This window comes from Bombus flavifrons, chromosome 15 (assembly GCF_040668555.2).
Source record: "Bombus flavifrons isolate JBK064 chromosome 15, iyBomFlav1_principal, whole genome shotgun sequence".
NCBI classification, from domain to species: Eukaryota; Metazoa; Arthropoda; class Insecta; order Hymenoptera; family Apidae; genus Bombus; species Bombus flavifrons.
In genome coordinates, this window is record NC_138456.1 from 8,592,956 (window position 1) to 8,608,010 (window position 15,055).

The 15,055-nt window shown below is 33.4% G+C and overlaps 1 protein-coding gene across 2 annotated transcripts; it reads left to right on the plus strand.

Moving 5' to 3' along the window:
• The first annotated feature begins 491 nt into the window (after window positions 1-491).
• Window positions 492-14,476, plus strand: LOC138187823 (uncharacterized). Of its 2 annotated transcripts, none has more exons than XM_069128999.1 (4): window positions 492-611; window positions 747-874; window positions 2,659-3,106; window positions 3,711-14,476. In XM_069128999.1, the coding sequence occupies exons 2-4, from the start codon at window positions 843-845 to the stop codon at window positions 5,373-5,375; spliced, it is 2,145 nt and encodes a 714-aa protein (XP_068985100.1). In that variant the 5' UTR covers window positions 492-611; window positions 747-842; the 3' UTR covers window positions 5,376-14,476. The 2 variants fall into 2 exon arrangements, with proteins under 2 accessions (XP_068985100.1, XP_068985101.1); XM_069129000.1 differs by having other exon boundaries at window positions 2,665-3,106.
• The last annotated feature ends 579 nt before the right edge of the window (window positions 14,477-15,055 follow it).

The window sequence follows — 15,055 nt, forward strand, 5'->3', positions numbered from 1 at the left end:
TTTCTATTTACAATGTTCCATTTTTATCTAAAAAAATTCCTGTTTTATATATAATCCAATCTACTATGACTTCAATTATTAATTTAGTATTATCTCAATTTAATTCTTTTTATGGGCAAAAATAATATGGAATATAATGTTGAAATTCAATAATTGTAGTACGATAAAAGATATATATATATATTATTACAATATGAATTACAATATGAATATCATCCATTGATTATATTATCTTTTGAATAAAAAGGTCTTTTTTAACGCTTGCATGAAATTTTTAATTTATTATTACCAAATTTTAATACGATGGAAATCGTTTGACCGTTTTCAACTCAGTTCAATTTTCACTTCACTTTACGTCGTTACTCTCATGAGTACGTCCCTTTAAGTTCGGTAAATATATCACACTGGAATTTATTGATTTGTTCTGTCGTGTTACTATTGGATAACGTGTTAGCATCGCGATTTTACAAAAGAACGAACCAATAAACGGACGTCGTTTCTATGTGTGCGTGGAACCTGCATGACGAGAAACGGAAACATTGCCCAGTCGCTCGTTTCCGTCTTCCCAGTGCCTGTCAGCCATTACCGCTCTGCTCGCCGGGTCTTGCAGGGTAAGTTCGCCGCAATATTCTTAGCTTTTTTCATTCGAATACTTTTGTCATTCGGCATGAGATTATTACGAAATAAACATATTCGTTCATATTTTCGTTTTATTAGTTTTCTTGTATAATTATTTTCTATCGCAGGTATAACTGGTACAACTGACATAGTTCCCGAAAAATCGAAGATCGTTCTTACGGGACTGGTAGTGTGTCAGCAGATTCTTCCGAACTTCTGCCGAAATGTATAACAACAGTTATTCCAATCGTACCAGGTACGTTACGTTAAATTCTGCCTTTTAAACGTGCAATATGACTATACCATACGTTGTGAAATGTTGAAACTGGAGAAATTTTTTTTTTGCGACATGGTGTTCACCATTTTGTTCGTGGATATTCTCGACCGCAGCTTTTGCCGAATCGCTTAATTATGAGTCGAATTAACAATCTCGTATCTTATGAAAATTCATTATTCCGAAACATGGTAGAACGGAATTTGCGTACGTAAAAGATGTATTGTATTATTTTTTAATAAAATTAAATGCGACATAAAAAATAAAATGGCGCTGTCATTATCTAATGGAAAGATACTGACAATGGTAAAATTAAAAAATAAAAATTATTTTTTAAATAATATGTATTACCTGATATCCTTATATCAAGCCATCATCTTATTGATTTTTATATCAGATTGCTATCTTGTTACATATGCTTCATACAATGAAGCACATTAATATTGACACACTTTTTAAAACAAAATAACATTTTAAGAATTGGACCAAACGATTTGAATTTTTTGGCGAAATTAGGATTAGTTTACTAGATAACGTGCCAAAAAGAATTTTGAAATAGTTGCAATCAGTAGAAATCGCGAAAAAACAAGTAAAGTTTGCTTTCTGTAAATTTTTTATGTGATTCTGTAATGAAAATTTAAACAGTACGTTTTGTAGATTCTTCTCAGTTATATACATGTTGAAGATTTCATTGAAATGAGTAACGTTGCTATGAGCTACAATCGGTTAAAGATCGCAATTTTTCACGACTTTCGTTCTATAACTGTAATAAATCTATATCCTTACACCTTTTGATGTCTATGGCTTGTTTCTGTATCAATCGATTTCGATGAAATTTTTAGCATGTGTATGTGTAAAAGCGGCCTTTACTATTTTTTTCGCGGTTTCGATCAGTTGGAACTTGTCCAAAATTTTTGTACATTTCATCTAATAAATTAATCCCTCTAACTTCCCGAAAATCTCAAATTATATAAAATCTCAGAAAGTTATTATGTTTTAAAGGGTTTTAATTGAGTTTAAGCCAATGCTTACGCTATCATATATAAGCCTCTAGACACCTCTAAATTATTAAAAATATGTGAAGTATGTTTCAAATGAAGCTCTTCAATTTAATTTTTACTTATGATATTATCTCAGCTAGTCATACACAGTTAGTAGATATTGATAAGAACAACAGTTAAAGTGTTTAGTATAAATAAAAAAACAATAATTGAAGGCACAAGAAAGTTGTTTCTATGGAAATACTTCAGTTAAGTGACTTAAGTGTATCTGTTCAGTGTTGAGATGTTAAAATGATTGGAATATGTGTTTCCAACCATGTTCTGAAAATTTTTATAGACTTTATATATAGTAACTTATTTGTTAGAGATAAATATGAAACTTGATTAATGAAAGTATATTCCTTTGTCTTAGTGTCCTTTTTAATTTACTTTACTTTACTTTACCTTTTTTATTAAGTTTAGTTTTTTTTTTTTTTGTAATTTAGCACAACATCTGATCTCAGCTGTAGCAAGATGTAACAATTAACAGCAGAAAAATATTCTTTCATAATAATCTTGAAAATGTAATGAAAATATTAGTATTTTGGTTGGACTGCACCAAATGTCCAAATATTTCTGCACAGTAGTGTATGTTCATTGTATATTTCATGTTAAATATCATTTATTATTCCATACCAATGGTTTATAAACTCATCATGTAGTGAATATTCAACATATGTTAAAAGACTTTTAATATCACTTGAAAATCATTTAAAAAAAAATTAGTTACAGACCCAGGGGAAGTAGAGACTCTAGCAATCGTAATGGAGGAGGAACGTATTGGAACAGCCAGCAGCAACAGAAAGAGAAGTCACTTAAGAAGCAAGTCCAAAGAAGAACTCCTGGAGATTCATTGAAGAAGCCTATATGGGATCTGGCTAAATTACCAGTGATCACAAAGAATTTATATATTCCACATATCAATGTTTTAAAAAGATCAACCGATGAAGTTACCAAATATCACATTGGTAAAGAAATCACTGTAAAAGGAAACAATACTCCTTCTCCAATTCAAGCGTTCGAAGAAAGTAACTTCCCAGATTACGTGATGGAAGAAATTAGAAAGCAGGGCTTTGCTGAACCAACAGCAATTCAGGCACAGGGCTGGCCAATAGCACTTAGTGGACGCGACTTGGTTGGAATTGCTCAAACAGGATCTGGAAAAACTCTAGCTGTATGTATTTTAATATAATTTATTTATATATACAAATTTTTAAAATATTTCAGTCTCAAAAGATAGTAATTATAATAATGTATTTGACATTTCATTGTTTATTGAGTACATAATAATTAGTATAGTATTTGTACTTGTGAGATTTATGAGCTGACTATAATATTTAGTTATATAACACAAGTTAAAATAACTACAAAACTAATAGTTTTTTGATATAAGTAGATTAATAATTTTTTTATGGAAGATCTTGAGTATATTAAAGAATATTTGAATGTAACCGTGGAAAGAAATTGTTGTTTAACATAATGTTTGTCCCTCCAAATCAAACAATTTATTCCTTTGACATTTTTGAGTATTTTGATACATTAAAAGTAACGAATATATCGCCTTGTAACAGAGTTAGTGGGATATCCTGTATATATATCAATTAAAGTTTTTAATTTGGTACTATGAATCATTAAGAAAATAATACATAAGTATTAACAAGGAAAGCATAGAACTTTATTTTGTTTAGGATTAAAATACACACTTTCTACAAGGTATTGAGGCAAAATGTTTTTAGTTAGATAAATGTTAAGAGAATTTTGTTGTGGATATTTTTCAGTATATTTTACCAGCAACCGTACACATTAATAATCAACCACGTTTGAACCGGGGAGAGGGGCCGATCGTTTTAATACTTGCCCCAACAAGAGAGTTAGCTCAGCAAATTCAATCCGTTGCTAGGGACTTTGGTTCCTCCTCGTGCATTCGTAACACTTGCATTTTCGGTGGTTCCCCGAAAGGACCTCAAGCTCGCGATTTAGAGCGCGGCGTTGAGATATGTATCGCAACTCCCGGTAGACTGATCGATTTTCTCGAGAAGGGAACCACGAACTTGCGCAGATGCACATATCTTGTATTGGATGAGGCAGATAGAATGTTGGATATGGGATTCGAGCCGCAAATTCGAAAGATCATTGAACAGATTAGACCTGATAGACAGGTATTGATGTGGTCCGCGACATGGCCCAAAGAAGTGCAAGCTTTGGCTGAAGATTTTCTCTCAGATTACATTCAAATTAACATAGGTTCTCTGACATTGGCTGCCAATCACAATATTCGTCAGATCATAGAGATTTGTCAAGAGCACGAGAAAGAAACTAAACTTTCAGGTCTATTGAGAGAAATTGGCAAAGACAGAGGAAGCAAGATGATTATTTTTGTTGAAACGAAAAAGAAGGTGGACGACATCACCAAAGCTATTAAACGAGAAGGTTGGCCAGCTATCTCTATTCATGGTGACAAATCACAACCTGAAAGAGATTACGTGTTATCTGAGTTCAGAAACGGAAAAACAATGATCCTTGTTGCTACCGATGTTGCTGCTCGTGGCTTGGATGTCGAAGACGTAAAGTATGTAATTAATTTCGATTATCCGAACAGTTCTGAGGATTATATTCACCGAATAGGGAGAACCGGACGTTGCCAAAGTGCAGGTACAGCATATGCTTACTTTACGCCTAATAACGCTAGACAAGCGAAGGAACTGATTTCTGTTCTGGAAGAAGCTGGTCAGACGATAAACCCTCAACTGGCAGATTTAGCAAACTCGATAAAACCTGCATATGGTAAGGGCCGCCAACGTTGGAGTCACTCTCGCTCTAATAAGGATAGTAGTTCAACTGGAAGTCCGCGAAACAATAGCAGCCCTATTTCAAACAATTGGCAGGCTCAACATGTTCAAAGTACTCAACATAATAATGGTAACAGTCAAGAGAGGACTGTTGTACGCCAACAAAATGCATACCAGACCAGCCGCCAGAATACTTTCCAATCTAATTATCAACAACACCAACAACAGTCACAGCAGCAACAACACCAACAGCATCAGCAGCAACAACATCAACGACAATCGAATACTTATACCAACAGCTGTCAAACTAGCAATAGTTACCAAGCTGGCTATCAGAATGCAAATATACCTAGATACCATGGAAGAACAGGTGGTTTCCAAAGTAATCGTTACCATAATCGCCAGAACGCATACAGCACTAATCAAACAGCTGGAGGACAAAGCGTGTATTCTATGCCACCTCCGTTCATGATGCCATCTGCTGGTGGACACACAGATTCAGGAATGCAAAGCCTTGTAAACAATAAGTTTTTCCAGACAAATCGTCCACCACCGAATACCGGGGCATGCGCATACCAATCGATGGGATACAGTCAGTTCCAAGCTGTGCCGCCGTATACTTATCCTTATCCGCCTACACCGGTACAGCAGTGACGCATTTCAAGGTATAAATCGGTAAGAGTGCAGGCTAAATAAAAGGTCGGATTTTCCTGTTTATATTGGGCCCACTAAATATTACTATTTGTGTAGATGGTTGGGTCTCTTTTGAATATATAAGTACCATAATCTTTCTTCTTTTCTTTGTCATTTATTATTTTTTTTCTGGAATAGTGCCGGTTAAAACTTATAACGAAAAATAAATTACTTGGGCTTATCTCAAAGAAAGAGAGAACATAGATAGAGATAGTATAGTCGAATAATTTATTGTTCTTTATTGGTGAATATAAAAATTGAAGTAATACTGCGAAACGTTCCAAAGAATAAGGAAAAAGAAAAATTGAAAAAATTAATTATTACGAATCAGTAATCCACGAGGCACATTCCAGTCGAATTTTTTGAAGTAGTAGTAGTTATTTAGCAATGATACATTGATATAATTAATACTGGATGTAGAATATGACCAGCAAATATAGACTTGTAGCTATGGTCATATCCTTAAGAAAAGTAATTAATCTTCTTGCGATAAAACTATGTAAACGTCATTTAATGCTTTCCCGAAATGCACGAAACGTATAGAAGGGGCGTGGGTTAACGTTTTCATATTTGATAATTTATTTATATTTTGCATATATATATATATATACGTATGTACAGGCAACGCTCTTCAAAATGTAAGGCCTTTTGCATAAAAATTAAGCCGTACACCCGTTTTTACAAAGCACACGACAAATATAAAGAAACATCGTGTCCTCTGTTCTGTAATGAGACCGGGTGTTTTGTGTCTCTTTGATAATAGAGGGTGAAATGGTTAAATCTCATCAAAATTAAAGAACTTTGATGAACGATAAATCCCAGCATAATTATATAGCGTACAAAAGTGAGTACTTCGAGATCTATCCTGGACACCGGTGTCTTTGGAACAAATTCAAAGTTTAAAACCGGTAACGGGTAAGAGAAAGGAAAACTTGGGCTTTAGGGGACAACTTAAATTAAGCATGTAGTCACAATGGCTGTGTACCTCGGCGCAAAGTTTGATACCTTATTTTTATAATATATATCGAAAGTAATTTGTTGTTAAACCAACGAATGATTATACGAAGATAAAAAAAAGTAAGAGAAACATTGTTGTTTGATGTTTATGCAATTGGCCACTGAGTGGTCTTGTCCTTGCGCGACCGTGTACAATGTATAGGTGCACGCGCCAGGCTGGCCGCGAATCGAATAAAATTTAGTTGTACCTGTTTTTTAGTTCGTGCTCACTGAAATTATTGCTATTTTTTAGGGAATGATTCAAACTATCCGAGAGACATTTTTCTATCGTAACGTTCAAGCTATAAAAAGTAATGCGCTGCCGTGAACGTATGTATATTGAACACAGAAACGCGTGACGAAAGAGTTTTTAACTTATATATATGGTAACGATCCATGTGTTGTATATGTATATCGCTATGGCCATTACGAAGCGACCCTCGAGAAAATTTCATGTGATATGTGAAGGATGCGAGAAAAATGAAAATATAAATTCATGCCGTGATAGAAGGCACGAAATCGTTTATCGACAGCGCATAGCGAATTTTTTGCGGGCCTCCAGATTACTCTGTACACGTCACTACTCGAACAAACGAATAGCAAAGAAACTAAAAAAAGAGCCAACAGAGAAGAATGCAAGACTCGAAATATACACTCGAGCAAGGACTCGTTTGCGAACGACATTATTGTGATAATTATACGTAACGCTTTCGTGAAACGGTCTCACAGTTCGTTACTTAATTACGCACAGTAGAAAATGTTGTGAAGCAGTACGTGTGCACAATACCATTTTCCGGTTGATTCACAAAAAACCGCGCGTCACACGCATACTTCAAGCGGATTTTGCTCGATAAAAGAGATTGAGAAAAAAAACTCTGTCGATTCGTTTCTAGGTTTCCACGTGGTAGTCTTTATATTCTTCTTTTGCTGAGCCGATAAATCGGATACATTTAAAATGTTGTTTGTGGTGGGGTCGCGAGCAGAAGTTAGGCATTCGCGGTATATTGTTTATATTTGCCCTTTTGAACATTGTGAATGCTTACGCTCCTACTGTGTTGATCTGACTGCAACACATTGCGTTGTCAGAATGAATAGTGATATAAATAATAGGAAGCGTATGCTACGAGTATTAGACAATTCTGAATACTCATACATTGCGTACGCCCTCTATTAAATCATCTATCGCTTTGAATTTTTCTTCGAATCTATCTTTTCGTCACAATTGGTCAGAAAGATACTAACATTTCTTTTTTTCAGAGATTATAGTTTCGTCGTGAAGTTAGAATATATAGTCTACTCCAAATAGCAGACATTATCTTAGTGCAACTGTACATCTTGGAATTCCATTATATTGCAAGCGATGTATCTTTCATGCATTTACCAATTACTGAGGCTTTTAGATACACTTTGTGATCTGTGAGAATTTAATAGATGAATTGAAGTTATGTTTTATTTATTAATATTTCTTTTTTTTTTTCAATCTAGGTTTTTAAACTTTCACTATCTCCTGAGTCAATCGAAGAAGGTAGTTGGATTGTTGGAGAGCAGAAAGGCTGCTATAAGTTCAAGACACTTGTTCGACCAGATGAGAATTACACTCTGTTCGAGACTGAACAGTTGCTGAACAGTGGTTTAAAACTTATCAGAATCTTACATTCTCTGAGGACAGCAATATTATAACATGGCTGTTCTCTATTCCAATAGTATAGACTTCTAAATGTTTCAGAAAGCCTCAGAATTGTAACCCTTTCAGCTGTGCTGCATTTGTTTCCATAAATTAAGATGAGATGAAAGCGAGAATGAAAATCGATGACTGAATGAAATTCGAATATGCATATCTTTTCTACAACCTTTCTTAGAAATTTTTATGTTACACTTGGCTCGAAGTACAAACGAAGTGGACACAGGACAAACACCGAACATTGGGCAGCAAAGGGTTCATATCTTTTACATTTCAATTGACAGTAACGTAAGAAACTTTGTGTTTTTATGTTTCTTCCGAACAAAGCAAACGTTTTAGCGAAATGCAGCTTGCATTTTGAAAATTGATAGTGGGTGTACGCGTAGCTCTGTGATATGTAAGATGTAGCATATTTATAGATCTACCTATCGCGCATCACAATTAAAATAAGGAACGTATCTTATCAGTTTTATACATGGTATACAAATCATGTGATCCTAAATGACGTGTACTGCGAGAGCTCGCTGTCTACTTTAAGGGAAGAGAAACGAAAGTTGTTAGGAAAAAACGAAAGATCAGTATTCCTTTTATTCTTTTATTTTCTGCGTTTGCCGTGTGAATTCGTGTATTGTCAGGGTAAAGAACAGATAGAAAGGGATTGGAAGATTGGAAAACTTCTATTATTTCTGAGCGTTCTATTCATAAATATCTTAAGTCTTACTTTTTCGTTTCATTATGTAGTCCGACAATTTCATCTCCTACGCGATTATATAAAAGCGTAAACATGATGTTCTTCGTGTTTCTTTTTTTTCTCAATTATCGTGAAACTGTTTCTTATTTTGTATGTCTGTTTGTTAAGATATAGTCTTCTAATACTTACGTGTTTGTTGCTAGCAAAGAAGTCCGTGAAACTTCAGTACTGCTCAGCTATGAATATTTTTGTTAATTTTTCTTTTGTACTTGTTTTTTTATTATTTACTTTAATGAACAATTATAAATCTTATGCTCATTTGTATTCGTACTAAGTCCAGTGTCACGAGGACTGTTCAAAAATGGATGCGTATTTTTCGCATGGTAGGGCATGCGGTATAATTTTACTTCTAGGGAGCAAAATCGAATCTTCGAATTATTACTTTCTTCCTACTAGTCGATGACAATTATTCATTCTTTCTTTTTTGTATTATAATTTCGTTTCGACGCGTTGTTAGGGAACGTCCATTGAATCGTACTTTTAACGTAACTCCTAACGAGATCCAGTCATCTTTAGTTAATACCGAGAGATTCCCCGAAAAGATCTTGCTCCTTTTATTGTTATAAACATGGAAGAGCATAAAAGGAACTTTATTAAAGCGTTCCATAAACTCTTGCAATATCGATGAACTCGAACGTCTCGGTCTAGGATATATTTCTAATAAACCGTATATATTTTTTTAATCAATCACCAACGATGATGATAAACGCCGAATGAAGGTGTGGGTGGGTGAGGGGTGGTTTTTCAAAAATATCTGTGACGCGCCTTCCGTCTGTTAATCAAAGACGAAAGGGTTCGACATATTCTCGTGGAATCTTCACGTTTGCATTAAGCACTCCGATCCAGATTATGCTAGTTGATCGAACTTGCAATTTTTTTTCTGTTCGCGTACTAATATATTGTTTTTTTCCCTCGACAAAAAGGAAAACAAAAAAAAAGGATCAACGAAACAATAATTGGCACAATGTTCTCCACGCAAATACAAGCCGACGAACGAACGATTAATGTCGTCGAGTTTTCTGTGCCGATCGTTGATGATACTAAACATAGCCTCGGGAACATGAGTACCTTTTTAATGATTAATGCTGAACGCTGTGATATCGCGTACATAAACATTTTTATTATTATAAACATAAATGTGCATATTATAATGTTAAACAAAAAAAAAAAAAATGAAGAAGAGTACTATTCTCCTTTATATGTGAAGACTGAATCTCGCCAACTTATACACAGGTTTAGCAGCCGCAGATACGTTCGTATACTATGTAGACTACAGATAGACTATTTGTACATTATTAATTATAACAATATGTTTTACGTCGGTAGTGCCGTATGGGGACGGTACTATTATGTTATAGTTCGATAACGGGTGCGTGTTCGTATTGTGCATTTTCTTTTCATATCGAGAATTAATTAATCTTCGGTGTTTCATGATGAGAAATTCACCAGATATTTCACGTTTACTTTTCGTAGGTGTTGGAATAGTTGCACGAATCCGGTTTCCTATTTTTCTTTCTTCTGTATTTTGCGATTTTCGTCTCTCGATTCGAATCGAAGAAAGGATTCGATCAAGAAAAGGAAGAAAACAAGAAGAAAAATCGTTTATTTGGTTTCTAACGATTGCTTGCCACGTTTCGCTTCTTTTCGATTTATCAATTAGATCGTTCGTGAAATAAAAAGGGACATTACAACAACAACAATACAATCCGTTTCATGATAGTTCCTATATTGCATTCTTCTTTGTAACGTGAATGAATTGCAGCTTAAATTTTGCTAAGATGAGTCAAACAATTATTTTCCCACATTTTATCTGCGTATCGTTCTGTTTGGTTAGAGAAACAAAGCTAAACTTGCGAATATTTTATTGGTGTAGTCACATGTGTGCATTGCCAAGTCTGTAATTACTTCTGCGACTATGTCACGGTCGTTGCCGTAACATTACCATTACCTTTCATCAGTTTCTCGAGAAATGTACTACTTAAAAATTGATGATCGTTCGTTGACGACGATTCCATGTCATGGGTTAATCTTATGCGCGAAAAATATTTTTCTTCTGCTATGTAAGTTCCAAAATAATTCTATCTCGAAATGGAGAAGCGAATACGATATTAAGATTAATTTTAGGAAAACTAAATTTATATCATTAGTCTCATTATTTATCTGTAATATTAATGTGTTTCTGTTTTGTTGATGTTGTGAAATATGCGTGAAAAATGATTAATTGTTTCTTATGAAAAGTGATACCGTTCACTATATAAACGGTAATATCGTTTGTTTGTTTCCTGTTTTTTTTTTCTTTAACTTTAATAGTAATAAATTTAGTTTCTTTTCTAATGTCGAACGTAGACTTGTTAGTGTATGCATGAGTGTCGAACACTGCACACTGCACGACAACAAAATTTACTGTGCAAGCTTTTACGAAACTGTGTGATGTAAATACAGTTTACGATCCAGATATTTATCATTTTTAAAAAATGCGTCTTTTAATGGTGGTACATATTTAAGCCTGGGCTATTTAAAACAACGGGAAAAAACACAGTACCTTCAATCGATCTTAATGTGTGCTGAGATCTTCGAATCAACAAATCTTATACATCTCGTCTAAACTACGATGATTCCATTAGAGAAACGTGTACTGAGATTTGTATCGATCAATAAGTGAGTGCACAGAATAACGTTAAAAATTTCTGTGATGGTGTACACTGTACGAATTGATTTCTTAATTTATGTATCATGTTCTAATGTTTTGTGAAGATTACAAAATATTTGTTAGATCTGCGTACACCTGTTTCCATAATTATTATGCTAGTGTTTTATATATGTGTATTCAGTTTTTGTAATTACTTGCTGAACAACCAAGTAATTATAAAAGAAATTGTCTCTCTTTTTCATGTACATTTAACCCTTTTACTGAAAATCATTGAAATTACTAACATATTAAAGATTACTTGTTTCATTGAGAAAGTAATAGTTATTTATTGTGTTTTAATAACTTGTGACAATTTACTAACTAAAGATTTAGAATATTCAACAAATTAATTTATATATTAATAATACAGTAATGTATACATACATATATCTTACGTAACAAACATTAAAAATTCATTAGTATTTCATAGTAAAAGACTTCATAAATTAAATATATCAGGCAAAGGGTTAAATTTTTCAAATGTTTTCGATTCCAATGTAAATGTAATTTATTGTTTTCTTTTGTGTGAAAATGTTCGCATTTTTCATGATTGTTCTCAGAGTAGTGAAACAAATACGAATCCGTCGTACTTCGTCTTTCTGAAAGCGCGTAATATTTCGTATTCAATATATTGCCAAACTTATTCTTGGAGTCGAAAATTGTTCAAATACGAGGATTCGAATATAGGTATAATTTGTATGATATCACCAATGGTACTAAGCACTTATTTCTTCCAGCGAATCGTAAAAAACGAAAAATGATCCTCTCATAGGGACGTGAAGCGCATCGAGACGATATTAAGAAAAAAAAACATTAAAGATGTTATAGGAATTAACGTGATCGTTGCGAGGAAACGCAGTTACAGCACGGTAGACTTCCTGTTGTTGTAATAGTTCATTTGTTGATGCGTTTGTTCTGAACGCCCATTAGGAAAAGAAAATGGTATTAAGAAAAGGAAAGAAAGAGCGAGTAGTTTGAAAAAATAAAATAAAAAACGCTAAGAAAAATATAATATGCTAAATTATGGAGAGAAAACCGAGAAATTTGATAATCTAGTAACGCGTAATTTTAGTCGTTTCTACGAGATCAGAAAAAGTTAAGAGAATTTCACACCGTCAATGATGTCAGGAATGGCGAACATTTAAAGAAAACAAAAAGAAAAAAAAACAACAAATAGGTATTCTGTTATTACGGCTTCATTGATTCATCACGCCTTACAATATGAAAGAGCTCGGCCAACTTTCATCAAGTGTGTATACAAGATTGCGAACACTCTTAGATCCGAAACAAAAACAAGAAAATAAAAACCGCTCCTTGGTCGTCCTCGAATAAATTAAGATAAGAGGAAGTGTTTGCTCTAGAATTGTTAGAACTGCAGCACAGAAGACGGCATACAACCGTGATTGCATTCTTGTTGAATATAAGGATATACGAAGGAGGCATGCAAGGATATATGTATATTTGCGTCAATTTTATGCGTAAAAAAGATACATTTATCAGTTCTTTATATAAATATAAATATATATAATATACTATATGTTTGTATATACAAAAATATACAGACATAGATTCTAAAAAGGAAAGAAGATATTCTATCAAAGCAATGCTGTCCATCAAAATTGGAGACATTACATAATGCTCCTTTGTCTTTCGTGAAGGTTGTTACTAATGGACAAAGAAGCTAAATGTTTGTAATAGAGGATAATTATTCTTGTTAATATGTACTTGTTGTATATCTGCTTAGTGTAATAATATTAGAAATCTATACCATATGGTGTAACAGGAGATGAATAGGAGGAACGTGTTTTTTAAGTTATTGTATCTTTATTTTGGACAGCATTGTTTTCAAGGATAAACGAATGCCATAGAATATTCTGGACGAATGAAAAAAAGTGATCGCTTATCACGTTATTAACAGATTCACTGCTGCCTTATATTTCATAATTTTACTTCTGTACTGACTGTGTAAAAGTACATTCAAAGGAACTATCACAGTGTACACTTGCCATGGTAAACTTGGCAGTGAATGTGTTAAAGATGACAAGTAATCTAGTCGGAATTATTCTGTCGTTAATTGTGACTCTTGGTGGGTGCAAAGATATATTGAAACTAATATCTTTTTTATAGCATAACAATATCGAAATATGATTCGAACATTGTTGTACGTAATACTTTACTGGAAAAATGTTTTCGATTATTCAGATATATTTATTTTTAGAATTCTGACGCAAAAAAAAAAAGGAAGAGAAACGAAGATCTCTAGCGTTTTGTACCGAATAATGTCCACACTCGACACGAAAATGTTATTTTAAAACGATATTTTAAGAAAACGAAAGACCCAGTATTAGCGGTACAACTAGAGAAACAAAGTTGTACGAATACTTCGTTATTGTTTTGCTTCCTTTGTTTAATGTTGTCCTCCATTTTGAATCCATCGAGTGAACGCGGTAGAGATATTCGTCGTCTAATCGTATAAGCCGTTTTACTGCAGCATTACTCATTTTTACGACCAAAGAGAGGTAACACAAAAATTTTCCTCTTTTCTTTGTCCATGACACAACTGTTTAAAGTGGGAAATAAATCAATAGTTATATGTAATGTGAATATTTTAATGCAATCATCAGTGAGTGATAGGAAGCAACTAACATTTGTTAAAAGTACCTTAGAATTAATTATTTTATGGATCGCTCATGTTTAAATACAATTTATGGTTTCGCCTGTGTAGAAACAAGAAGATTAAAGAGCATACACACATTATTTATATAAGGCAGCGTACAAGATGAACAATTTAAGGAAAATGTGGCATATATGATATTAAATAATATTTCTGTATTCAGATTCTCTTCTGTAGGTTTCATTAAAGTGCATTTCTTGTATGTTACACAGTATTATGATAGAATGTAAGAATAAATACTGCAATAATAAACTGTTTGTTTCTCTGTCAATTTACGAAACTTATTTTAATATCCTGTTTATAACGTAAATGTTATAGAACAAACTGGGACGATAGAGATAATAGCCATATTTCGTTAGAAAAAATTATTGCAATTGTGAATTAAATTAGAAACTTTCAGTAATTCATAGCTACGAAATTTATATGTTTTATTCTATTATCGAAGACACATGCCTGTTAGTTAGATAATATAATAACAAGTTTTCTAGTAAAACATTAAAATTTCGACAAAACATGTGAAGCGGACATAATAGTTTAGGGTGTCAGATAATTTTTGGCGACCTTTGGAATTTCAACAGGAGCCCCATTAGTAACACCCCTCATTGTCTATTGTTCTCAAATTGCGGTCGTTCATTTATGAAACTTATTTTTTGCGATTAGTTGATTCTGTTTGAATGCAATTTATGGTTTCGACGGAGTAGGAACAGGAAAAACAGAGAGCATACACGAATTATTTATAAAGAATTTAAGGAATATGGAGATAAATGACATGAAATAGTATTTCTGTATGCAGATTCTCTTATTTTCATATTGCTATTATAATGTAAATGTCATAGTACAAACCCGGACG